The sequence below is a fragment of the Lates calcarifer genome, linkage group LG7_2 (genome assembly GCF_001640805.2).
Source record: "Lates calcarifer isolate ASB-BC8 linkage group LG7_2, TLL_Latcal_v3, whole genome shotgun sequence".
NCBI lineage: Eukaryota > Metazoa > Chordata > Actinopteri > Centropomidae > Lates > Lates calcarifer.
In genome coordinates, this window is record NC_066854.1 from 1,678,802 (window position 1) to 1,703,730 (window position 24,929).

Below are 24,929 nucleotides of genomic sequence, written 5' to 3' on the forward strand. Positions count from 1 at the left end.
ATGATCAGTACACTGTGACCTGTTCATCAACAGTTCAACCATGAAAACACAGAAAAGTATTCAACATTACAACTGAACCACTACATTTTCAAAACATAAGAGAACTGTCTCAGAAAATGAGCTGTCACATATGACAAGACAAAGTATTACATCTTTGAGAACCAATCACAATAACTATTTGGGAAATCATGTGGAATCATGTACATTACTTTGAACTTTATTTTTCATGCTCTGCATTCTCCACTTTTAATTTTTTTAATTTGTAATTTTTCTTACTCACGGTCAAGCAGCAGAATTTAGCATCATTACTGTTGCATATTATCGATTTCAATAATCCTTTAAATGTGGCTGGGGGTATTATTGTCCTGAGAGACAATATAATGCAACAGCCTGTTGTAATTGTAGTACAGTGCACAAAGGTGAGTCAGAGGTTTACAGTTGATAATGAAGCACAGTAAACTTTGTGGAAGACACTGGCAGAGAGATAAGTACTCATATTTAGTACAAACAAAACAAACAATGGTTCTCTTTCCAAATTGTGGGCCTAGTATTTTTTCTGTTCTGGACACAGGATGAAATTGGATAAAATATCCAAAAAGATTTTGAGACAAAGGATGCTGTTGTTGAAAGCTGCATTTTCCAAATAACATAGAACATCAACAATAACTGTATCATGACCCCTAATACATAACCCAAATGCATTGTACAATTAAACCAATATGCTCATATGTGCCCAGTGTACAGTTTATAACTGTAAAGCAAAAGATGAGTGAAAAGTGAATACGATTCTGCAACATAAAACCTCATTGTTAAAGGAATTATTCCAGTAAAGTCATGATCACTGATATATTATGTATGTATGGATATAAGAGTAAATGCACACTGTAAACATACAAGGATTATGACAACTGAGATATTTGGTAGTGTTTTTGACCTCTGCTCTCCACAGCAACATCACAGCCAGCAACCAGATGGGTTATCGCAATATTTCTATGCAAACTGCGCTCATTGTTTTATAACTGCTTTCTGATACTCCACCCGTGTGTGTAAAAACAGATGTGATGCATATAATGCAAAGACTAATTCTATGAAGTATGTTGATGCTATCAAATTCTCTTATCAATATGGTGAAATTTACCATCATATGTCACTGCTATCACCTTTATATGTTCTTACATCTGGTACAGTAAGTATCCAGAAAACATCAAGTGGACATATTGACCAGCATAAAGTCCTGCAGCCTGGTCTGACAGCAGCTGTATGTGTACAGTACCTCTGTGTCCCAATGGGAGTACAGCGCTCCCTGAAGCCTGATCCAGCAAGCCCTTTTTGAACTCATCATAAGTGTACATCACTGGCTCATTGTTCTTCATCAGTGCCACCCACACATTACCTCCTTTGCAGTGGACATGGTAAACAAAGTAGTAGATCCCTGGTATGGTACAGTTGAAAATACCAGTTTGGGGATTGTAGTCTAATCTCACCTCCATTCTTCTTGTAGACTTGTTTTTGGCCAGTGTATGGGCCAGTTACAGGGGGAATCTGCCTCAGGTCAGGAGATACAACTACAACTGCTGGGTCACGTAGGACAACACCAGGTGAAGACACTCCCCCTCCCCAAACACACACGCAGACTGTCACAGACTAATCCCCCCAACCCCCACTACACGTTACATTAACGTACATCTATCTCTGTAATAGATAAATACATTGTACAATGTGCCCAGTGTACAGTTTATAACTGTAAAGCAAAAGATGAATGAAGAGTGATACGATTCTCCATACACAAGGCATACTGGCAGACGACTGAGATAGCATTTCAATATTAGAAAAAAACAAACCACCAAGACTCAACAGAAGAAAGTTCTGACTGTTCAAAGACTGAATGAAACATCACCAAGCTCTACCACTAGGTGGCATCATAAAACATGAGAGACCTAGTTCTTTGTGATGCCTATGCTATGTTATGTTATTTTAGTTTGCATGGCTCAACATAGTTATCGTTATGGTTATTGTTAAATCACTTTGAGATGAGTTCAATTTAAGGGGAAAACAGTGTATTTTATTAAAATGCTTCACTCATTCAGTCCATCACAGTAACAAAAGTGTCACAGTTTGTGAGATGTGCCATGTTAACAGTCATTTAAAACCCCAAGACAAATATTACAGAGAAAATGTAAAGACATTGAATTAACCCCCCCCCCCCAAATCCAGAGAATCCAACTTAAAAGAAGTGCAAACATTGGTAAACAGAACATAAAAATAGCAGTAAATTCAGAAATGTATACAAAGTGCAACAAGAACAGTTTCCCTTATAGGTTGTTAAACAATTTGAAAGTGTTAATATGCACAAAGTTTTGTGTTGGTGACAATTTTGTAAACACATTTAGACATTTTCATTTTGGTCAAGATTCACATTTAAAAATCAGTCATATTGCATCAATATATATATATGTATGCACACTTAATAGTTAGCTTTGTACATGAATACATACTTTAATGTCTTACTTGTAAAAATTACACCAAATGTGCCCAAACTAAGAGGGACTGATTACATTTTAGCAGCATTAATGGCGCCTGTTGCCAGAGGGAAAAAACACCTGATTAGTCCAAAATTTTTTACCTAAAATAAATATATAAATACATACAGTATCGTGAGGCTCATTTCATAAAAACTGGCAGCCCTCTTTAGCAGGTTAGCATGATGGATACCCTACAGCCAGTGGTTTATTGCACAAGAGCAACAGAGCAACTAGGAACCAACTCCCCCTTGGCACGGACCAAACTCAGCCTATGTGTGAAGCTTCTGCTTAGGATTGAATGGATGACATGAGAGATCAGTCAGAGAACAGATCAGACCCTCAACTGTGGTAACATCTACCTATTCTATGCAGCATCTCTCAGATCTAAGGTTACTTTTTGGTCAAACCCATTCAATATCCCCCTATGAAAGATGTGACGTTGAGGTGTAGTGAGTTACCCCAGCCAGCGGGGTGCCACTGCACTACTGCACCGGTTCCTCCGCTCGTCAGTAGCAGCCATCTCTCCAGGTGCTGTCACGAAGGGCACTGAGGGTGGACAAGCTCTTTGGAGGTGTCAGTAAACTGAGGAAAAAGGAGAATGAGTAGGAGAGAAATCCTGAATTTTCATTCAAGAGCAAGTATACAGTTGTGTTTTTAAGAAATAAAACAAATAGTTTACCTTCGCACTGGCTGGGCCACCTTGTTGCGGGGGGTGGAGCTTGTGGTGCCCACAAAGGAGGCGGGGCGAGGCAGGCTGCTGCGGGGAATGCTCGGGGCAGAAGCGGGTGTCCCCCCTCCACTGGGAGGTTTGCTGAGAAGAGGGATCCCACTGCCGACCCCGCCGTTACTCCCACTGCTGCTGTTCAGAGACTGCAGGCTGGTGGAGGTCAGCATGGAGGCTGAGCCCTTGATGGTAGGACTGACGTAGGCGGTGGCCTTCGGTGGTTGCCGTGACAAGGAGGAGAAATTTCCAACGCTCTGGACCCTGTTTTGAAGTTGGCCTGGTGAGGGGACTGGAGGAGGGAGAGGAGAACAGATGAACAAGCAAAAAAGAAAACTAAAATGAGTTCTCCATGATTTAAATTTCACAACGGGTTAGAGAAAAGAAAATGTCTGAAAGTGCAAATAAATGGAATATAGCATCACATATCATGTTGTATAGTCATGTCTGTTCTTTTATTACACCTCCATTCCTTAAGACGTAAAGCTGGTCATGATCTCCTTTACCGAACAAATCATGTACATTACTGGGAACTTTAAAAACTTTCATTTAAGTACATTTTTAAAAGCAGGGTTTTAACTTGTGGTATTTTTAATTATACTTCAGTACACTGACAGAAAATTACCTCACAACTATTTAGAGTTTTTATGTATCATTAAAACTGCTACTATTTTCTGACATGATTAATCAGCCATTATTATATTCAATACTAATCTCATTAAATACAGGGCACAGAGCAGAGGCCTGTACCACGAAGCAAAGTTACTGGGTTATCAGAGTAACTTGGTGACGTCAGGTGTACCATCCCAGTTAACCTGTACTATGAACGGTGGATAGGTTTTACCCAGAGTAATTAACACTGCATCTCTAAACTGCTACTTCTACCTAAGTACCACCCCACAGGTGGATACCAGCACGACGACTGAGAGGCTGACTCTGAAGGACAGTGCCCACCCACCACAGACTAGACAAGACTGCTGGATGACAGTACTATATTAAATGACACTACTACTATATCAAACCAAAACATGCAGTATTAATGATGAGAAATATGAATGTGAACCACTTTATAGAATCTTTCTATTTCATCCAGGTTCAGTTTCCACTGAGGCTGAAATACTGTTAACATGAAGTTCATACTGAACATAACAGCATTACATTCATACATATACAGCCACAGTGTTCCAGGCAGAACATCATTAACAGTGACTAACAGCTCAATTTCAGACATGTGACCCACGTGTTGACTGTAATCCAAGTATCTAAAAAATCATCACATATTTTCCGTGTCCTTAATTCTCATATTACAGATTAAGAATCCAGAGAACACGTGACCAGTCTCCCTGGCTTTGTTGACAGCTGCGGTTTTACATTGTGTCGTTAGAGTCTCTTTAAATTCCTCGTAAACTAACAGAATTAACGTGCGCTCTTCATCTGAGAATTACGAGAATTAAGTCAACACTGACTCAACTTACTGACATCTTCACCACCATAATTCCAGTCACAGTCACCACAAACAAATGGTGAGGGGATCAATGAATGGCTATGGATAGATTACTACCACAAACGGCAAAGAGGCAAAACAACTAAATTACAAAATGATCACAATGCCACACTGAAAACCGCTAGACCCGCAACTAGAAGAACCATGACGACGATAATCCACCATAAACTGACTTAAAATGACCAAGCTGGAACTACAAACTACAAAGAAACAGTAAATTGCTACGGTATGCTAATGGTATGCTAGTGATGGTACAGAGATGCAAACAATTGTAAACAGACTAATAAACAGTTGACAACAACGTGGCAGGGACGCCACAATTACACTTCAACCCAAAAAACAAAAAAGACGCCAAAAAGGGAACACTGCCAAAAAACATCCTTAAACGATAAGGCTAATGCTAACGCTCTACGTTTATGCTAACGTTAATGTTAACGCTTGCCATTGGTGAGATCGGACGCTAAGCACACCTGCGGCGGCGGCGAGGTGAGGTTAATGCTAATGCTAACACCCTCACCTCGCCGCCGCCGCAGGTGTGCTTAGCGTCCAATCTCACCCGTGTTCGACAGAAAACAGCTCAAGAGTTTGTTTTAGCATCTGGGGAACATCGCCAAAAACATCCTCAAACGATAAGGCTAATGCTAACGCTCTATGTTTATGCTAACGTTAATGTTAACGCTTGCTACTAATGCTAATACCCATGCCACGTGTTAGCATGGTAGCCTCACCTCGCCGCCGCCGCAGAACAGCTCCACAAAAAACAGCTCCAGAGTTTGTTTTAGCATCCGGACCTCGGTGGTGACGTTCCCCCGCACTACTGGCAAACAGAGGCAATGACTCGAACATGGTTCATATCTGATTCTCCTCTCTGAACAGCTCCTCCCAGAAGCTCGTGACCAATGACGAGCCACGTCGTGACCAATGACGACATACGTCAGCTAACAGGAAGATGCTCTACTACTATTGCGAATCTGAGACTGAGACGGTAAACACATTAAAGTACCAAAACACTTTAAGACACGGTTAAAGGTGCGTTTTCACAAAATGTTAAATATCGAACCATTTTTTTTTAAATTATAAAACACTTGGGTCTTATATGCAAGTACTTTGGAAGGTTAATTTAAAAAAGATGTAAAAATCGAGAAAATAGCATCAGACCCCCAAGGGTTAATGATAAACTGTGCAATATATCTCGAGGTTAGAACCCATATATACATTATAAAGAGAGATTAAAAATCCAAGGGACTCGTATATTGTGGAGAGGTAGGGAGACTTGGAATGCCAAGCTCAGCATTTTCTTAAGTCATTATGCATAAATAGTGTGTGGTATAGCCAATCTATATTTTCCTTACCTTTACCATCTTGGAATAACGTGAATTCTCCCAAATCCCATTTTGTTGATTTTGTGTGAAGGCAGCATTAGATCTTTGAAACTCCACATACCCAGGCCTTTGTTAAAAATGAACCTAACGTTATGATTTGTCAAAGCAGTGAAATCACAGTGGCTGAGTTCTGTTGAGTGCCTCAGTCAGCCATGTGTACTGAGAAAAAAGTCTGCAGCTTGTTGTCAGTGGGACTTTTCCTGACGATGCCGGCACTGCAGCTGTTTGAATGGCAATGCATTTGCTTAGAAAACATGTTTTACTGTTTCGCTGCTGTCACCCACATGTAAGGCAAATCCCACCACAGTGGTTCCCATCTGTATCTTTTTACAAGTGGTTCCTTAGAGACTGCACTATGGGAGATACTCATCCTTAATGAACTGCATTGCTCAGATTACCTATGTACACCCAGCTGGTGTACATAGGTACTGCTCCGGCACCGTTACGTGGCAATTTATTTTCTGAGTCCAATACGAGGTAGAATCCCTGAAAGAGAGGCCGATAAGCGTCGGCTGACATGATGAATTTTGAAGTTAAACAGCAAGTTTGCTCTCTTCCCAAATACGGCAAAGACCAGGTGTCGCAGACATACATGGCAGTCAACAACAGCAAAAAATATTTTATAAACAAAATATCACATATAACAATATATAAGCATGATAATGTCACAGTATAGTCAGCTGGATCTTTACTGCGGGTCATTCCCCTACTCTCTCTCTCCTCTTGATTAATGCGTGGTGCAGGAGGAGAAGATGGCAGCAGCTGAAAGAAAAGCAAAGTGTTAGATAAAAGACCTCGACCATCTAACTGCTGTGAACTAACTTCATGACCTAAATATATAATAAATCAATGATGAATGATTGTTTAGTCAGATTTACAACGTCATAGGCAAAAACCAGTGAAAAGTGCTGTTTTTCTTTCTTTATTAAAAGTCACCAGTAAAAGCAACACAGACCAAAATTCACATATTTTGTTAAAATATGTTAAAAAGGACAAAAAGGAGGGAACAAGTTGTAAAAGAATTTCATTCCAAAAGTTTGAACACCTTAATTGACAATAAAAACTGAAAAACAGTGACACATTGATTATTACAACAACTTTGGATTTGGTGACATTTACATGAGTAATAGACACAACAGGAAACTACAGGTGGAATTAACAACCTAACAACCTGTGTGCGTTGTTTGAAAACACTAAGCTTCATATATCTGCCTGTGTAAACAATTTTAAGATAAGAGTGATGCCAAACTGGAGATCAGTTAAAAAGACTGAGAAGTCATTAAAAACCAGCGTTCATCTCTGATATCCAGCCAGGAAACTGAAAATATCAAGAAAAAAGACTGAAGGATGGGAGGGAGAAATATTGTTGCTTCATCATGTGTTTAAAGATGTGAAATATCTGAGTTTCAGTGCTGATAACTAAATTCTACCATTTAACAACCACTGAGTAGAGTATGGCTGCCCTCCTGTGGGTTAATGTGGTACTACAACACAGAGCATCTGCCCTATTATGAGTGTGTATCAGGAGTAAAGTTTGGTGTTATTTCTCCCCTGCTGTGTTTATGTGTGAGTGCTCAGGTAGCAGCAGTACCTGCGGAAGTCAAGGAGAGGGCGTGTAGAGGTGGGGATGCCCTGAGCCGGCCAGCTGAGGAAGTGGAACTGAGTGAGTGTCCTGGTTTCCTGCGTCTGCACATTCTTCAGGTCTGTCAACACAGGAAAAACAAAAAACCCCTAAATGAATCTGGTTGTTTTTGTTTTGTTAAAGCGTAGAGGAGCAGAGAAACAGGTCACGTACCTGCTGTCTTCGCCACGTCTCCAGCCGTCAGGTTCTCAGAGTTGGGTCTGATCCCGAAGGTGACGGCCGGTCCGACGACACTGGAAAACACACAAAAGAAAATCCTCGTGTGAGTTAAACAGGAAGAGAACTGACTGTAAATGTATTTTAGGATTAATTGATTTTGTTTAATGGTCAATAATATGTCAGAGAACTTGTATTTACAGAGGCAGAGCTTTTTATTAAAGAGTAATACCAGAAACATCTCTATATATCTCTACCAGACTCCAGTGACAAAAAGAGGGATTTTACTGGGAGCTGCTGGAATACCACTGCCTCCATCTGTTAGTGTGTCTGTGTTACTGTGTGGCTTTCTGGTTCTTTGTGATGCCTCATATTAATTTCATTTTGCATGGCTCAACGTAGTTATTGTTATGGAAATTAGTTACATCACTTTAAAATGAATTCAGTTTAAGGTGATGAGGGAAAACAGTGTATTTTATTAAAATGCTTCACTCATTCAGTCCATCACAGTAACAAAACTCAGTAACAACTCAGTAGATGTAAAACATTCATGTCTTCCCCTCTCCTTCCCTGTTTCCGTCCCCTCATCATGTGTGGGGGCCGAATGGCGCCCTGGGCAGGTGGTGGTGACGGCACCACTTGACAGGTAATAGGCACCGAGAGCTGCATGCATCCAAACTAATTACCTTAAATAGCCCCAGCCTCAGGCTTATTTTTCCAGACCGAGTCTCTCAGACTTGACATCTGGCAAAGGTAGCCACGGCGGCGAGGTGCTGCATGGGACTTTTCATCCCGTTAATTAATTGTAGGGGAACTAAACCGTGAAAAGCTGCAGACAGAGGGACTTTACTGGTCGCTCTCTTGGCAGGTCTGCTATGACAGCCACTAAGAGGAAGTACACGTTAATAAAGCCAGGTAGAAAAAGAAAAAAATGTAGTGGATTAATTTTGGATGGTTTAACTTCATTTGAGGCTGAGCTACACTTGAAGCTATCAAAGAATTCCATCAAACAGAGTTTTTCCCTCTTTAATAAAGTGGATAAAAGCAGCTTGTTTTTAAGTCAGAAAAATGGTTTTGTTTGAAGAAGAGGCTTCATGAATAAGAGAAGAAATCACAATAGAAAAGACAAGAAAAGTCAAAATATTAGCCTAAAAGAAAAAAGGAAGCAAGGGGTGCTCTGCGCTCAGATGATTTGGAATCAGATACTACAACCTTGTTAGCATCGCAAGCTTATTTCCATATTAACGACCCCTTCAGAACCTTCAAAGTAATGAATAATTGACAACAAATGAAATGTTTTGATTGTCGTCGGCGCCCGGCGTGTTTAATGTTTCATATGTTGCTTCCGAGCTAATTATGAAGATGGCACATTTGTCAGAAATACGTCCCCCTTGCAACCCCTGCGCGACCCTCCCACCGTCCTCCACAGATGCCCGTGTGTTTCCAGACAGGAGATGGGAGGGGGAGACGGGTGGAGGCAGGGGTGCAGACAACTACAGGCCCTGTTGTAATTAGCAAGCAGGGAATGCTCAATGACCTGGGAGTGAGTCTAATGGCTGCCAGTGCTTACAGGCATTGTTTGGCCACAGAAACACCAGATATTACAACCTCTGAGGGAGGAGGGCAGATACGGTTCTCTCTTATCTATATTATATGAAGACGCCTGGCTGGTGCATGGCACTGCATGCAGAGGAAACAGTCAAAAGGCTGTATATTCCTCTAAGGGTAGTTCTTTAAGAGGCCTTGTAGAGCCACAAAGGCGGTTCAGGACATCACATCACACAACCTAGGCTGTTGTGAGACCTTAAAATTTAATTGTCCAACAGTTTTTTTCTCTCTTTTTTCAGTCTTTACACACAGACTTTAGTGACTAAAGTACGTTGGGCAGTTGCAACCAAAAGTCAAGATTCGAGGTGTCAGCATTACAGAGACGTGAACAAGACACAGGGTTCTTGGGAGGCAGAAACTGGGGACAGGACACCACAGGGGCCTGTGCAAACCCAGCCAACCACCCAGATACATCCTGCAGGAAGTGGAGAAGGACCAATACTGTCAGCATCCTAAAAATATTCAGAGAAAAACTAAATGGACATAGGCTCCACACTGGTGACAGCTGAGGCCACAAGCTCTATGTTTTTGTGTTGTCCCTCTACCATCATGTTATTGTGAACATATCATCTCAGGAGCGACTTGTCAAAATACATCTATATAGAACACCTGCTGGAGATATTTCTATATCATCTGTCTAAATGTCTAATAGGATATCCAAAAGGTCAAAGGTCAACTTCACTGTAACATCTACACATTTAGTTTTGCAGACTGGACAAGAAGGTAGCAATCTGCTCCTGTCTGTGTGACTGAAAATCAGCACAAATATACTTAACATCTACAAACATACACCATCTGCAGTAATTTCATTAGAGTCAAGTGATTTCAGTCCAAATTTTAGTTTTCATAATGCAGTTCTGACTGAGCCGTGAAGGTTATTAAATAACTTCCATCCTTTTCCCAAAACACAGTCACCTCTTCCTCAGCTGCTGGTCCCTGTTTTGTAAAGGATTTGAAGGATTAGCTTCATCTTCCATCCCTGAAAACACTGGCACAGCATTTCAGAGCTGAACTTTTCAGAAGCAGTTAGCTGGTGATGAACTTTTTCGGCGGACACCTTGTCTCTCTGATGCACCTTGACAAGACGACAGACAAACCAGAGCTGACAGAGGTCATGTGTGTCAGACAGACAGCTGGAGAGAGCTATATTTGGCTACAGCTTGTGTTTGTGTAGACTACAAGTGTTTGTTTGTGTACATCTGTGTGCATGTTAGTGTGAGTTCAAGTGTTTATCTATGCATGTGTCTACACTTTCCTCACGTGTGTGTGCAGTTGTCATGGTCCAGTCAGGTCGGAGTATCCTGAAGACACTGTCAGGCAGGATTGATTTCCTCTTTCCCGATCTGTGGAAGTGTTCCTGTAACACAGCTGACCCCCCGAGTTTCGTTACCTTGTCATTTTGCGACACGGATCAAAGTGAAGACGAGCTGGAAATAGCCGCACGGCGACCTTGAACTCTGCGAAGAGGAGGAGGAGGAGGAGGAGATGGGAGTGACAGGAGCTCTAAAAAACACACACAGACACACACACACTGCTCTCAGGTTGGTTCATACAGAGGCAGATTCTGAATCTCAGCAACACATTCATCTAGCTGCAAACAGACAAACAAAAATTCACCTAAGCTGCATCAAACATCACAAAACATCCATTAAGAATACTGGAAATAAGAAAAAAGAAACAACAACAAATCAAAGTCATTCAAGTTTTCTGATGCTGTAAGAGTTTGTTTCTGTTTGCTGAAGTAAAACATTAATATGGAAGCATCAGAAATGCTGCAGCTGGTAAAGGTAGAGCTAATCTTTCTGCTGGGCACATGCTAACAATGAAAACTGGCAGATAAATGTAGTGGAGGAAGTATAAAGGAGCATAAAATGGAAACACTCAACTGAATCACCTTAAAAGTGGACTACAGTACCCATCTTCTTGCTATATGCCTCGATAAGCAAATGAAAAGTGTGGAAGCCAAGAAACAAAGCTTTGCATTACATTAACCACAAACGAGAGCTGGATGTTATCACAAACTGTTAGTGATTACCTTCCAGTGCTGGAAAAAAAACCACAAACATTTACTCCAGTTCTGCACTTAGGTTCAGTTTGGATGTACATTAGTTCACTACTTTATACTCCTGCTCCACCACATTTATTTAAGAGCTACATAAACTGATTGTCTGATTATTAAAACCATATCATGGCCTTATATGATTTGATGCTTGATTATTGTCCATTTGAAAATCCAAAAAATCCTAAAATTAGCTCCAGCTTTCAGTAATGTAATGTAACTAACAATTGCTGTCATCAAGTAATCCGCTGATTATTTGCTTCATTAATTGTTTTGTCTACAAAATCTGAGCAAACAGTGAAAAATGCCTCTTACATCGTTTTATAAGCCATGGAGTTTGAATTTTCTAAACTTGCAGAGGAGCTAAGTCGAGTATGTTTTTGTTATTTCATCTGTCTACAAGATTTCTGAGCAGAGAATAAACACTATCTGACTTATGACTGAGCATACAAGGGGTTTAAAGGATGAATACTGACATGTAATAGCAGCTCTGAAGACCAACACATGCAAAAATACACACACAGAAAACAAAAACCATGAAAAATAAACCAAACTTTCTGTCTTCAGTCAACCTGAAACACTTCCACTAAGCAGCCAGCAGAGGGCAGAACAGCACCAGGAAACACCTGACACCCAGGCAGCAGCATCACCCGCCAAAGACTTTAAATCCTGGGTCTCTCTCACACACACACTGAGCTCATGATGACCTTTAACCCCGGCCAGGTGGAGTTAACAGGTGTGTCAGGTGAAAGTCTGGGTCACTGACTTTTACACATCTAACTGACCTCACTTCACTGAGAAACTCACCTGGCTCACCACGCTGGAGACAGGACGCCCACTTTTTCTGGACCTCTGCTCCGAGCTGCAGATTATTGACCTTTCCTCTGAGTCTTCACTGTGGGACGTTTGTTTCCTGCAGACAAATAGGTTCTAGTTTTAAAATTTCAGCTGTAACAAAAATCACAAGCTGAAGAAATTCAATATCAGCAGCCTCAAAAATGAAACGTCTTCATATTATAAACCTTAAATATAACAAACTGATTCATGCTGACATGGAGAATCCAGATCTTAAGTTATATGTAATATTCTCCCCATAAAAGCAAGTCTCTTATTCTGAAAAGACAATAACAGTTTGTGAAAGACAAGAGTGGAGGAGTGGAAGTGATGTTTGAGTGTCCATATACTTTTGGCCACATCCTGCATCTATGCAACCTCCTGATTTCTCTCTTCCACATCAGGTGATCAACCTCGTTTCACCCACAGTATGCTGGGAGTCGCCTGTGTCATCTGGTCCTCCTCCTCCTCCTCCCACACACACACACACACACATAGTGAGTGAGAGAGTGCTGAGGCCCAGCTGGGTAAGCGAACTGCACTCTCTCTCTCTCTGAGGTATTTGGTTGGTTATGGATCCCTGAGGGACGCCGCTGCCTCCTGTGAGCTGAGGATCCATGCCAGGCCCTCAGTTGAACTGTGTGCATTTGTGTGTGTGTGTCTGTGTGTGTGTGTGTGAGAGAGAGAGAGAGAGACGGGGGAGATACTGTGGCTGGCACTCTCTCAATCTTGCCAGAAGACAACAGAACAGTGAGGATGTGTGTGTTTGTGTTCTCAAAAACACTGAGATGGAGGTGTTCTCATTCAAACACAGTGAGAAAAGTTCTGATTGTTCATGTTGCACTAAACCGAGGTTTCAAACCTGAAGTTAATTATCTTGCAGACTGACCATTTTAAAGCAGGAATGACAAATATTCACTCTTTCCTTCAGTGTTTTCTACTTATCAGAGTTGTGATGTGTAACACAGCAGCCTCTGTGTTGGTGCCAGCAACATTCTCACCTTGAACAGACTGAACAGAGGCTACTGCTTTATCAACACACATCACTCAGTTATTTAACAACAGCAGCAGACGACCTGAGCCCCAATCAGACTGAAACTCAGTTTTGTTTTTGCTGAGAGATAGTTAACTGTAGCTAAAGCTGCCGATGACTCAGCAGCACGGACGGATTATGAGACAATGGGTCCCTGGGCACAGACATGTAGACACCCACGATGAAAAGACTTTGTAGTCGTTTGATTTACCAGGAGCCCTGGTCAGCCCATCCCATCATTTACTCAAGTACTGTACTTTTTAACTTCACTTCTGTACATGTTGGATGTAAATGTCTCCACGTTTATCAAGTTAGTTTCCTGATTCATTTGATATTTTCCTGATGTTATTTGTACATATGTGAACGTCCGCAGTTCATCTGTTGTCTAACAGTTAACAACCTTTAACTTTGGTCATCGTTGGAGTTTCAGTTGTATCTGATGCATTTTGTGTTTTTTCCTACTTTCTTTATTTGTTTTTTGTTACTCTAACATTTTCTGTTTTCCTGGCTGTATACATTTGAATGAAAATCCATTAGATTCACTTGTGATTAAATCGTTCCCTAAACTGCAACCTGTAGTCATGTTTTGTTACACAATACTGCACAGACTGTAACTTCAGAAGCTTGAGTTTATGAATGGTTTCAAAGTCCTGCTGTTTTTCATATTTGCTAAAGAGCCGACATGTTTGCAGTTGCAGGGTTTTATATTTTCTATCGCTCTGACCTCTTCTCTCTTTACATTTCTCCTCACTTTCACTCAGAGCAGACCTGACAGAGACGGATGCAAATGCTGTTGTTCATCCTCGCTTTAATTGTGTGTCGATCCTGCAGCTTTGGCGTTTTGCATATGTAATAAAACTACTTTTCTTTTCACCCTCGCAGCTCTAAATTTCCAGCTCTTAGTTTCAGTTTCTGCCTCGCCTTTTCTGGCTCCAACAACTTTGTTCCATTTCTCATTCTCTGGCATAATTACAGCTTTATAGCATTCTCCACTGCTCGGGCATGTTGTAGATACCTCCCCCCCCCTTCCTTTTTTTTTTTTTTTTGTCTTTTTTGGTTTGGCTCTCATTAATAATTCACAGAAAGAGACTGGGAAATTTTAGTGCAATTTGCAGCTGCTGAATCCCAGTTATTGTTTTGCAGGGTGTTGCAGAGAGAGAGCAAACCTCGGACGGAGGCTTTGTAGTCCTGAATGTAATTTGGCTGCGTCTCTCTGACAGGCCACACATCATTAGGGGGGTGAAAGAGATATGGGAGGGGGGTGGGGGGGTAATGACTCCGTCCAACCAGTCAAACACACTGTCCTCATCTGTCGCTCCAAACCCCCGACGCTCTGTGTTTCCTTAATGCTTTTAGATGCTGTTTGTTCATATTTATGCCTCATAACTATCTATGTTTTATTCCGTTTGTTTGCATTCGACCAGGCAGCCGCTGAATTATTCAGGACGGGCCGAGCAGCTTCGAAAAGATGACAAAGACGACGGGAAACTTTTTGGATGCTTTTCTTTCAAAATGCAAGACCAGACGCTTCTTGAAAGAGGAACAACGGCTTTGTTGACCAAGTTTTTTTTAGGGCATCCTGGTGACCTACACTATAACCACTGGATTCTGACTGTTTCACTGCTTTCCTGTCTGTATCTTAAAAATCAACCAGCTAAAAAAAGCAAACATGTTCATAAAGCGGTCTTTAAAAAGCTCTGAAGTCAGAGCTCATGATGTGAGTGTCAGTTAAAGCAGCAGACAGATGCTGTAGAGGTCAAAGCTGCATCTCCACCCTTTCAGACGTTTCTACAAAACGTCCTGCATGAAAAACCAGAAATAAAAAAATAAATAAACTCACAGTTTTCAGCTGAGGTTTGTGACAAGTAGGACATGACCTGTAAGTAACCAAAATACAAAATCCTATGATTAAAGATGGGTGAGGCTGTAAAATGGAAATTAGTAGTCTTCAAGACAACAGTTAATCTCCAACATTATCGTCTAACATCGTCTATCATTACAGCAAAATAAAATAATAAGTCTCTTTGGACTTTGGACTGATGGTTGGAAAATTTTTCCTCAGAAGTTTGTTTCATTCAATTTTCTTTCTTTAAAGATCTAATGACTAAATAAAACAACCAACAATCAGTAGAGAAAACAGTGGAAACTTGAAGCACTCACTTTCCCTTTTTTCTTAAATCATAACCAACAGCTTGTACAAGAGACTTGATATTAAAGTAAAATCTGTTCCTTCAGGCTCAAACCTGAAATCTTAAATCTTAACCAACCTTGACAAGAGTCAGAAAAATGTCTCGGCTCGGTGTATGTTACTGCACTGGAATATTCTGGTGCCTGAAAATGAAGAGAAATCAGTGAGGATACAGAGAAGTTCATCTGAATTTTATTCATCAAATTTTCCTTTTTTCCTTTTACTTACTCTTTGTTTTTTAATCCACCTCAACTTCTTCGACCACCGGGTGTTAGCTTCTGATGCCTGTGAAGAGAACAAAGTTTCACATCAGACCATCCTGCATACGTAAATGCATCCTGTCTGCTACACTGATGCATTTCCACCTGTTTACATTTCACAGTTTGTACATTTGTTTTGTTCATTTTCCTCTCTGAGGTAAAGAAAACAGCTCCTGCTGCAGGATTCTTTAAATCTGAGCTGTTCTTCTTTTGTTAAAACAGACTTCTGTCTGATCTGAAGACAGTTATGTTCTGAAATAATGACAAATTCCTTGAACACACACTGATTCAGTTCCTCTGTTTTTCAGTTTTTGGATTTCTCATAAAAAATTGTTTATCGTGTGCAGTTTGCCAGTAAAACTGATTTGCATGTATGAGTATGACTGTGTGTGTGTGTCTGTGTGTGTTGGTGTGTGTGAAGGCATCAACCACCAACAGAAGAGTCCAGAGGCACCGGGGCTCGGAGGAGAATGCAAAAAACAGTGGAAAAAAAAGATAAGAAATCAAAACCTCTCTTTTCCTTTTTTCTCTGCATTTTGCCTGGCCTGACCTATTTTGCACAGAGTATCTCATAACCAGAGAGTTTAGGGCTGTTTAATGCTAGGTGACACAGCAGTGTCCTGCAGTCTTTTCTTTCTTAATCCCTGGCATCTTCGGTAAAAGATCTCTCAGAAGAAACAGCGCTTGTTTCTGGCATCCAGCCGCCGGAGGGAAGGGGAGATTGTCAGGGCGCATTTCTTCCCTGCTCGCCAGCCATTCCTCAGGAGGGTTGTTTGTGTGTGTTTGTGTGTGTGTGTGTGTGTGGATAAATCCCCCCACCCTTTTTTTTTTTTGGCGAGTTAGGTAAACTGAGGGGGAAGGAAGAAAAGAAGAAAGAGAGGTGGCAGCTTTCCCCCTTGGAGAACAATTCCACCTTAAGCTCTTTTTGAAAATTACAGGAATGTTTCTCTTGTATTGCTCTTGTCACCTTGCCTCCAACATGGCCGCAAACAAGCTAAAGTGAAACTCAGTGATGCGTTTCCTCCAGAGCAGTGGAGAAAGGAGGAAGAAAAAGGAGGAGGAGGAGGAAGATGCCCGGCGGGCTGGTGTTTCGTGTCATCCTCTGATAGCGGGTTTTGTTTGGCCAGAGGAGGTTTGTGCAGAGGGATGTTGAACGCGAGGCTGACTGTGTGTCCAGTAATCTCACTGACCTCGCTGCCCAGCCGCCGAGGAGGAAACGCAGCGTGAGGCTGAGTCTCCCTCTCTCTGCTGGCCATTTGGTGAAGCTGAGACAGACTGTAATCCACGTCTCACCCTCCAAAATCTGTGTTTCCTGGCAAACGGTATTCCACTGGACCACAACACACACTAAAAGCACCTACATCCAGGACAGAGCCGGACACAGTTCATCATTTACAGCTGCTGATAAAACAAATCTGAACATGAGCTCTTTTACAACTATTTCATGTCATCAGAAACTGAGACATTTGGTTCAAGACGCACAGTCTATCTCTGGTTCAATGAAAAAGAATGAATGAATTATCTGTAACTGGAGATTCTCTCATTACTCTGCTGTTGTCCTGCTGACGGTGCCACAGTCTTCTCTCACTTTGACCAATAATATATCATATTTATCCTCATATTTCTGGTTATTCACCTGAATTGATCTGATTGAGGTTCTGTAGAAAAGTTGAGGTGAGAAGGACGTACTTCACCTGCTGATCTCTCATAAAGCTCCTGTAATATTCAGTCTACATTCTGTAGGGAGAAAAAAAGTCTGCTGAGAGCAGCTCAGCTCAGTTTCTATCAGCTGCCGTTGAGTCAGAGCATCACAAGAACGTGTTGTATCTGATTTAATTTGACTGCTGCCATTTTTAGATGAAAAGTGAAAGTGCATCAAAAAGCAGGAAGAACCCAGGGAAGATGATGGCTTGTTTTTCAACCACCAGCCATCTTTCAGGTCTGAAAACTAAGACACAAATCTAAAACAAAAAGTTGCTGATAAATATAATTATTTACTGCTAGAGTTACCTTCATATCTATTTCAGCAGCAGCTTTATTCAGACTCTTTTTGGTCCAATTTATTTGCACTACCTCAAATTTATGACACTTAGTTTTTACAGTGTACTTGGAGCTTGCTTTGATTATAAAAACGCCAAAGTAAAATGTAAAGGAAGCCAAATAAAAAGCGTGGTGGTTGGGTACTTAGGTGCTCCTCTACAGAGAGACACACATAAGAGCAGCAGAGTAACTCGTCTTTCTGCAGCAGCAGATAAGGACGGGGTCGACCCCCCATACGTCCCAGCTGCGAGGAAACCGGGCGTCCAGGAAACCCGAGTTTTCCCCAATCAAAAGTTCCATTAACCTGGAGCACCGGGAGCTAATTGAGAGCGGGAGAGGGTGAGATATATCACTGTGTCATTTCAGCCACACGGCTCGCCAACGTGCCGGCGTCAGCAGACGTCATACGGTGACACGTCTGACATATTTGTAATTATCTGGGATAATAAGAAAAGAAATGCTGCAACAAAACAGCCGAGCTGAGGGGGATCGTTTTGGCTGGCAGTCTATGGACTCCTCCAGGAAAAGACAATGAGCAGGAAGATTCTTCCAACCTTTGATAACCCAGATCATGTTTTAAGCATTAGGAGATGCATAAGTAGTGCTCTTTATAACAGGGAGGAGAAAAAAATCCACAAATCTGCATTACTGTTTTGAAGATTTATGAATCTCCACTTCACACATGCTCTTTGGTGGTGGAAGATCACGAGTTCATTATGTTTTCTACCGTTTTCTGATGGTTGTGTCTCTCTTATCTCCTTGAGAGGGTGAAAGATATTCTAATCTGTCGCCCCAATAGCCTTAAGCCCTGGTACGGCGAGTGGGCCAACTTTTGTTCCGCATAATCCCTCCACCCCAGCGAGGGGAGGTCATGTTTGTCAAAATGTGGCAAAGTGAACATGAAATTTTTTTCTCTCTCCTCCTCCTTCTTCCCTGGCTTAATTTGGAATTAAAAATGCATGTGATTTTGAACTTTAGATCTCCGGAGAGAGCCGTAAACAAGTATGAAATTAAGTGTCTTTTGAAATGCTGCTGCAGCGACGTGAATTGAATTGAGACACTCACATTATTCAGCCTTGGCGGGCTTCAGAAGGGTGGGCGGGTGACCAGAGTGGCCTCTCAAGTCAAATCACTCAGAGTTGGTCCATACTGACTAAAACAAAGAGGACTGCAGGAAAACTGCAGATCTGAACACAGACTGGAGGAAGGCTGAATCTGATCAGAGAACTGAAAAATCTTACACAGATTAGAAATGTTTTTATCCACTTCAACATCACTTACTGCCACCGCACAGATATTACAACTGATTGTTTTTAAATGGAAATATAACACAATACCTGACTGCTTACAGTAAATCCTCAACACTTACAGTAAAACAAACAACAACATCAACAACAAGGCAAAATAGATCAAGTCAAGACGACGGCAGAACTCCAACTCTGCATCACTTCAATCAGTTTGACGCATAAGTGGGTGAATCAGAGTGACTTTCCCTTTTTTCTGTGAATTTTAAAGGCTGGAGGTGATAAAAATCCACACACATCTGCAGGTCGGTTCATGAGGATGAGGATATTTTATATTTAAGCAGAAGTACAGATTATATTTGACTCTTTTTGTCATCTGTTTCCCCTCATTCTCTGACTCCACACAGTGAACCTCCACTCTGCTAACACTACATTTCCTTCTCTTTCTTCTCTCCGTCTCTGATGGTGTCCTAATATTTACACCTTTTTATGAGCTCCGCTGCTCTTTGCTCATTAACAGCAGCAACATTTGTCCCTCTTTAACAGCGGGTCGCGCAGAGGTCAGGCAGCACCTTAAGTAAAAGACGACACATCCTGTTCTCCCCTCGGGCCGCACGGAGAGAGCTGTTAAGCAAATCTGCATCGTAATAAGTGATTAGTATTCATTTCTGTGTCCTATTTCTACACACTGAATCCTACTGTAACTTCACAGTGCTTTAGGTTTCTCAAGAACCTGAAAAAAAGGAAAAGGACTTAAACATTTATCAGTCTTTGCAAACAAGCCTCAACGATACCTCACCTCAAACATGCAGAGGTTCCATGAGGAACCTTTGAGCCATGATTGAAGGATCTCAGGGAGTTATGTGGCTCTCTTAACCCTTATTAAACTGCACTTTCAGAGTGAACAGCCCCTCTGTCCTCACTGCTCATACAGCTCTCCTGCCAACAACACATGCCTACAGCTGTGAGGAGCTAGAGGTCAGACTGCAGGACGCACAGCAGCACATTCGATTACATTACATCTCAGGTATTCAGATGAAGCTCCCGTCCAGAGCCACTTAAAACTGCTGCAACAGTGAAATATGCTCACATTTCTGGAATGTAAACTGTAAAAACAATCAGGGGTAAGACCTTAAAAGGTCAGAGGTCACAGTCACTATCAAATACAGTTAGATTCTAGCAAAATAGAGACAAAAAGAAACAAAACAGTAGCCTGTGCAAGTATGTTTACATTTCAGGAAATCAGCCAGTGGTTCCCACCCAAAGATCAGGCCCACTAACAAAGAGATTGTGAGATGAATCAGACACACAATTTTGCAATTAAAAATGGTGTCTATGTACCGACTTCTCTCTATCTGTGTGTGTAAATGTGTGTGGTTTCACCTTTTCAGGTCTCAAAAACGATGAAATAGAGCAGCCTGATAAGGAAAAATCGCTCTTTCATTGAACTGTTCTCAGCTCACATACAGTTTGTAAATATAGTTCTTTGCTTGCTTAAATTTTACTTGCTGTAAAGGCTGATATTCAGCTGCTCTGTACAGCTCTGCCCTGGCCAGGATACTTCACTTACTGATCCTGATACTGTAAGAGCAGAAATCTACAAACATGAAATCACCTGACTCTGCTTTTCTGTGTCTGATTTGCTTCACTATTTTGCTTTCTGCGTTTTTGACTCAATGTGGCTTTGATTAGTTCTACACTTTGTACAGTCCAGAGTGGACCTTTACAAATAAACTAAACTTTGTAACCTCTGCTGTGGAGGCCACGAGGCGGCGGAGCGAGCAGCTGAACTGCTGCAGTCATCTGTTGGAGCAGCAGACAGCTTGACCAGGGGAGCAACCCCCGGATGACGGATGGCGTGCGGCCGGAAACGAGCGCCTTTATCAGGCCGCATTATCCTCCAGCAGCCGATCCAGACAGGCCAGATTTTTATCGAACTGTATTGGATTTAGTAATTTCCTTTTCCAAGACGAATGGATGGAGATACCGAGGGGAGGAGGGGGGGGCTTATTGTCTGCAACCCTGGGGTGATTATTACTTATGATCCATTTAGTATTTCAGGCTTGTCCCAGCACGTGCTGGTTATTACTCTCAGTCCACCGCAGCTTGTTCACCTTTCTGTTACACACTTAGAGGGGGATTTAACACTACAGGATACTGTGCTGCCACAGACAAACAAGATAGAAAAAGTTTAGTCAAAGAAATGAAATGATGCAGCTGAGGTAACTGCAGACAAATCTGAGATATCACTGCTACAAATGACAACTTAAACCTGGTGCATGTGGCAGCATATTACAAAACATTTCCATTCATTGTTAGGAGTTAAAGTTAAAGTTTCAGTTGTGATTTGGAAAAGTTTGAAGCTGTGGTTAAATATGAAACTCCACAGCTTGATCTGAGTGCTACCTGTGTGACTAATAAAGCTTTATCCTGCTTATTTCATCACCTTTCATGAGATCAGGCTCAATGAGACGCTACTGCTCGTCATGAAGATCTGTTACAGCCATGAGAGCTTCCTCAGAGCAGAGCAGCTCTTGCACTCACTTTATTCAGCTGCAGTTGCTGAACCTTTAGGAGATGAACGTTGAAGAGATGTATGCTGTTGATTGTGATACTTTAGGTGCTTTAATTGTACAGTGTGACTCAGGTCTATTTATCAAAAGACACAATGATCCTAAAGGGAATATGTGATTAAATAAATATCCCCAACACTATGTCACAGCTATCTTTTCATGCACAATGTAAAAGGAGTCTCATCATACACTCACGGTGCCATTAGGCGGTTTGGATTAAAGTGTTCACCAAATGGCATATGTTGTTCTCCCACCTCCTTCCCTCCTCTCTCCCTCTCTCTCTCTCTCTTTCTCTGTGTGTGAACATGTGTGTACAAATTCCACGGCTGCGAACACACAGACGGCGGAAGCACCTTGCGTCGATGAAAGCTGTGTCAGGTAATTTCACACTCTCACACGCGTGCAGTCATGTCGGCCTCCCCCGAGCTAACTCATTACCTGTCTCAGCCGCCGAGCGCGCACGGGATGCACCTTCTGGAGACGCTGGCGTTAAACAAGCTGCGCAGGTGGGGGGTTGGTTGGTTGTTACAGCGAGGGGAGGAAGGGGAGGGCTTGTCGTACTAAACATGGCGGTGAAAAGCGACAGTAAAGCAGAGCACAGACTGAAACGGTTCATCCTTATCCTGGGGGGCTTTTAGGGGTGAAAAAACAGAAAAGATCCACTGTGACAGACCTGGGTATCCTCAAACAGAGGCTAACCCACGCTGGCAGCTCCACTCACCTTGTAGCGACTACGGCACCGACACAAACAAGAGCAGGGTCGAGGGGTCGAGGTTCACCTTCTGTAGGCCCAGGGAGAGCAGAGAGGGCACAAATCGAGGGCCAAGGCCCCACCAGCTGTCTTTCTCTCTCTACTTTGCTCTCTGATAAATGCCTCCCTCCTCTATCCTCCCCCTCCAACACCATCGCCACCCCTACAACCTCCCTGCCGCGCGGGAGCTGTCAAGGGGGGGGAGGACTGGACCTGCCAGCATGCATCTGGCTGACAGGCGACTGGGAAGGTGCACTGCGAGCGCACGTCACAATCAATAACCCCTGCTGAGAGCGATGGACCAGGGGGTGTAGACGCTCCCCGCCACCTCTCTGTGTGTTTTTATTTTTGTACGGGGGGGGGAGGGGGGCTGGGTGGCGTTGACTTGTCACCTAACAACACACGCTCGCTCCGGCTGTTTGGGATTTTGTTTTGAGAAAATACATATGCGCCGTGTGCAGGCGTGCGTGCATGCACGAAGAGCGAGTTTTGGAGGTGTGATACGTGATGTGATAAACTGTAGGTCAACGTTTGGGGGTGGGGGTGGGGTGGGGGGTGTAACAGAGCAGCAGGTTTGGGTGGCAAAGAGAGAGTGTTTTCAAAGAAGGATTCAAACTGCACCTATAAGCTGCTATGCTACAGAGTTGCATTGTGGGAAATGTAGGATCCAGTGGTTTTGGAGAATCAGATTCTGGATATCTCCACCTTTGCTGCAACAATTTTGACCAAATTGTTGGTCAAAGAATTGACTCGTTATTTGTATTTTTCAGACAGAAAGTCAAACTTGTATATTATATATTTTTGGCAGTATATTGTTAGATTGCAGGATATGGAGACTTCAGTCTAAAAATATCAGCTCCGGCCTTCAGAAACCTGAACAGAGACTCAACCCAGTGAGAGTTTTCAGGTTTATCATCAATGGTTACTGTGTTGTACGGGGAAACTGTGTATGTTCGCATGTGTGATTATATATCAGCATTTTTGAGGTGTCTGTTTATGAGGAGGGTGATCAATTGCCTTTGCACTTACAGTCAACAGCCCAGGTCGTGGCTAACACGCTGAAAGATCCGTTACGGGACCTTCCCAGAAAAAGAGCAGAAGAAGAAGAAGGAGCTGCCGAGACGAGGAATTCCTGGCACATTCATGCGGCCGTAAACAGATATAACAAGTTCCCTCCATCGTAAGATGAGAGAATGTCAATGGGGCCTGACACTGAGACACCCGACCGCCGATCAATCGATAGCTGACATTACACCTCGGCACGTCAAGCCTCTTCAGTCGCGAGTATTAAAGTTTTGCATTACCAATGAGGTCCTGCTGCTGCTGCTGGGTTTTTCCTCCTCCTCCTCCTCCTCCCCTGATAATTCATGTTTACCAGCTCTGCTTATATTTTGAAGGGTGATTATCCAGTCACATCAAAACCTTAATGAACCTCATTTCACTAGCAGCAAATAGCATAAGGAGGGTTTTCTCTTTTTTTTTTTAGCAAATGAAATCTACTTTTTAGAGAATTCAAGAGAAACTGCAGCTGATTAAAGTGATTCTATTGGTGTGTTTGAGCCACAAAAAGACAATTTCTACAGCGTAGGGGCTATTCTGTGAGAGGAAGATGGTTGGTCATGGCTTTTGGACGCGTCATGTCGTATTTAAGTCGACAGCATCCTCCTGCTTAAGGTTTTCTAAGCGCTGACAGATTTTCCTAACTGGGCAAATTAACTGGCTTTGATACCTCGCTCATCTCCTCCTAAAGCCAATCAGAACATGTTTACCATCACCACCAGAGAAGGGGAGAAGTTTTAAATGTGTGTATGTGTGTGTGTGTGTGTGTGTTTCTGTTTTTTTTTTTTTAAATCTAGCCTCTGATGTGATGTGGCCCCATCCACGGCGAGAAGAGGGGGCATCCTCGACGAGCTCGTCGTGCTTTTAATGAAGCACTGAGCAATTATCAAAGCCGCCTCCTATTGATCTCAGCGCTCGTGCCAGGTCGACCAGCCTTTTAAAGTCACTTTTTGAGCTCTGGTTCATTATGAGGACCAGACACCATGAAAACGCATGTCAGCATGTCGGACATTGCATGCACTCATTTGCTGTGGTTTTGCCCTGATTCTGGGCTGCAGGGAGGAAAAGGCCTGAATGTTTTTTCCTTCACAAAAATAAAAAGGCGAGGAGAGTGAGTTGAAAGATCAGGATTTAAAGATCTGACAGGTTACAAGCAAGCTAGCTGTAGCTAATGGACGCCTGTAGCACAGAGGGAGTGGTCATGGCGCAGGACCGTCACAGTGGCGGTGTGTGGGCTTTCACACAAATCAGCTGTGTCCATACTCGGGGACTGGATCCTCCTCCAGAGGAGGTGAAGGTGAGGCTTAACCTGCACCCTCTTCCCAAAATGAGACGAAACATCAGTGTCAAAGT

The 24,929-nt window shown here is 42.4% G+C and overlaps 1 protein-coding gene across 5 annotated transcripts in view; it reads right to left on the reverse strand.

Annotated features, from left to right (window-relative positions):
- LOC108873107 (SLAIN motif-containing protein 1) overlaps positions 1-24,929 on the reverse strand; it is a 148,277-nt gene that overhangs the window by 1,428 nt on the left and 121,920 nt on the right. For 2 of the 5 annotated variants that reach the window (XM_051066088.1, XM_051066087.1), the window contains 10 exons: positions 15,878-15,934; positions 15,729-15,792; positions 15,302-15,338; positions 12,402-12,507; positions 10,926-11,038; positions 7,925-8,004; positions 7,721-7,832; positions 5,476-6,891; positions 3,202-3,535; positions 2,029-3,104 (listed from right to left, as the gene is read on the reverse strand). In XM_051066088.1, coding sequence (XP_050922045.1) covers positions 3,029-3,104; positions 3,202-3,535; positions 5,476-5,593 — 528 coding nt within the window. In that variant the 5' untranslated portion in view covers positions 5,594-6,891; positions 7,721-7,832; positions 7,925-8,004; ... (3 more) ...; positions 15,729-15,792; positions 15,878-15,934 and the 3' untranslated portion in view covers positions 2,029-3,028. Of the gene's footprint in view, positions 1-2,028; positions 3,105-3,201; positions 3,536-5,475; positions 6,892-7,720; positions 7,833-7,924; positions 8,005-10,925; positions 11,039-12,401; positions 12,508-15,301; positions 15,339-15,728; positions 15,793-15,877; positions 15,935-22,204; positions 22,276-24,929 lie in introns of those variants that run through there. The other 3 variants (XM_051066090.1, XR_007809122.1, XM_051066089.1) reach the window with 3 other exon arrangements.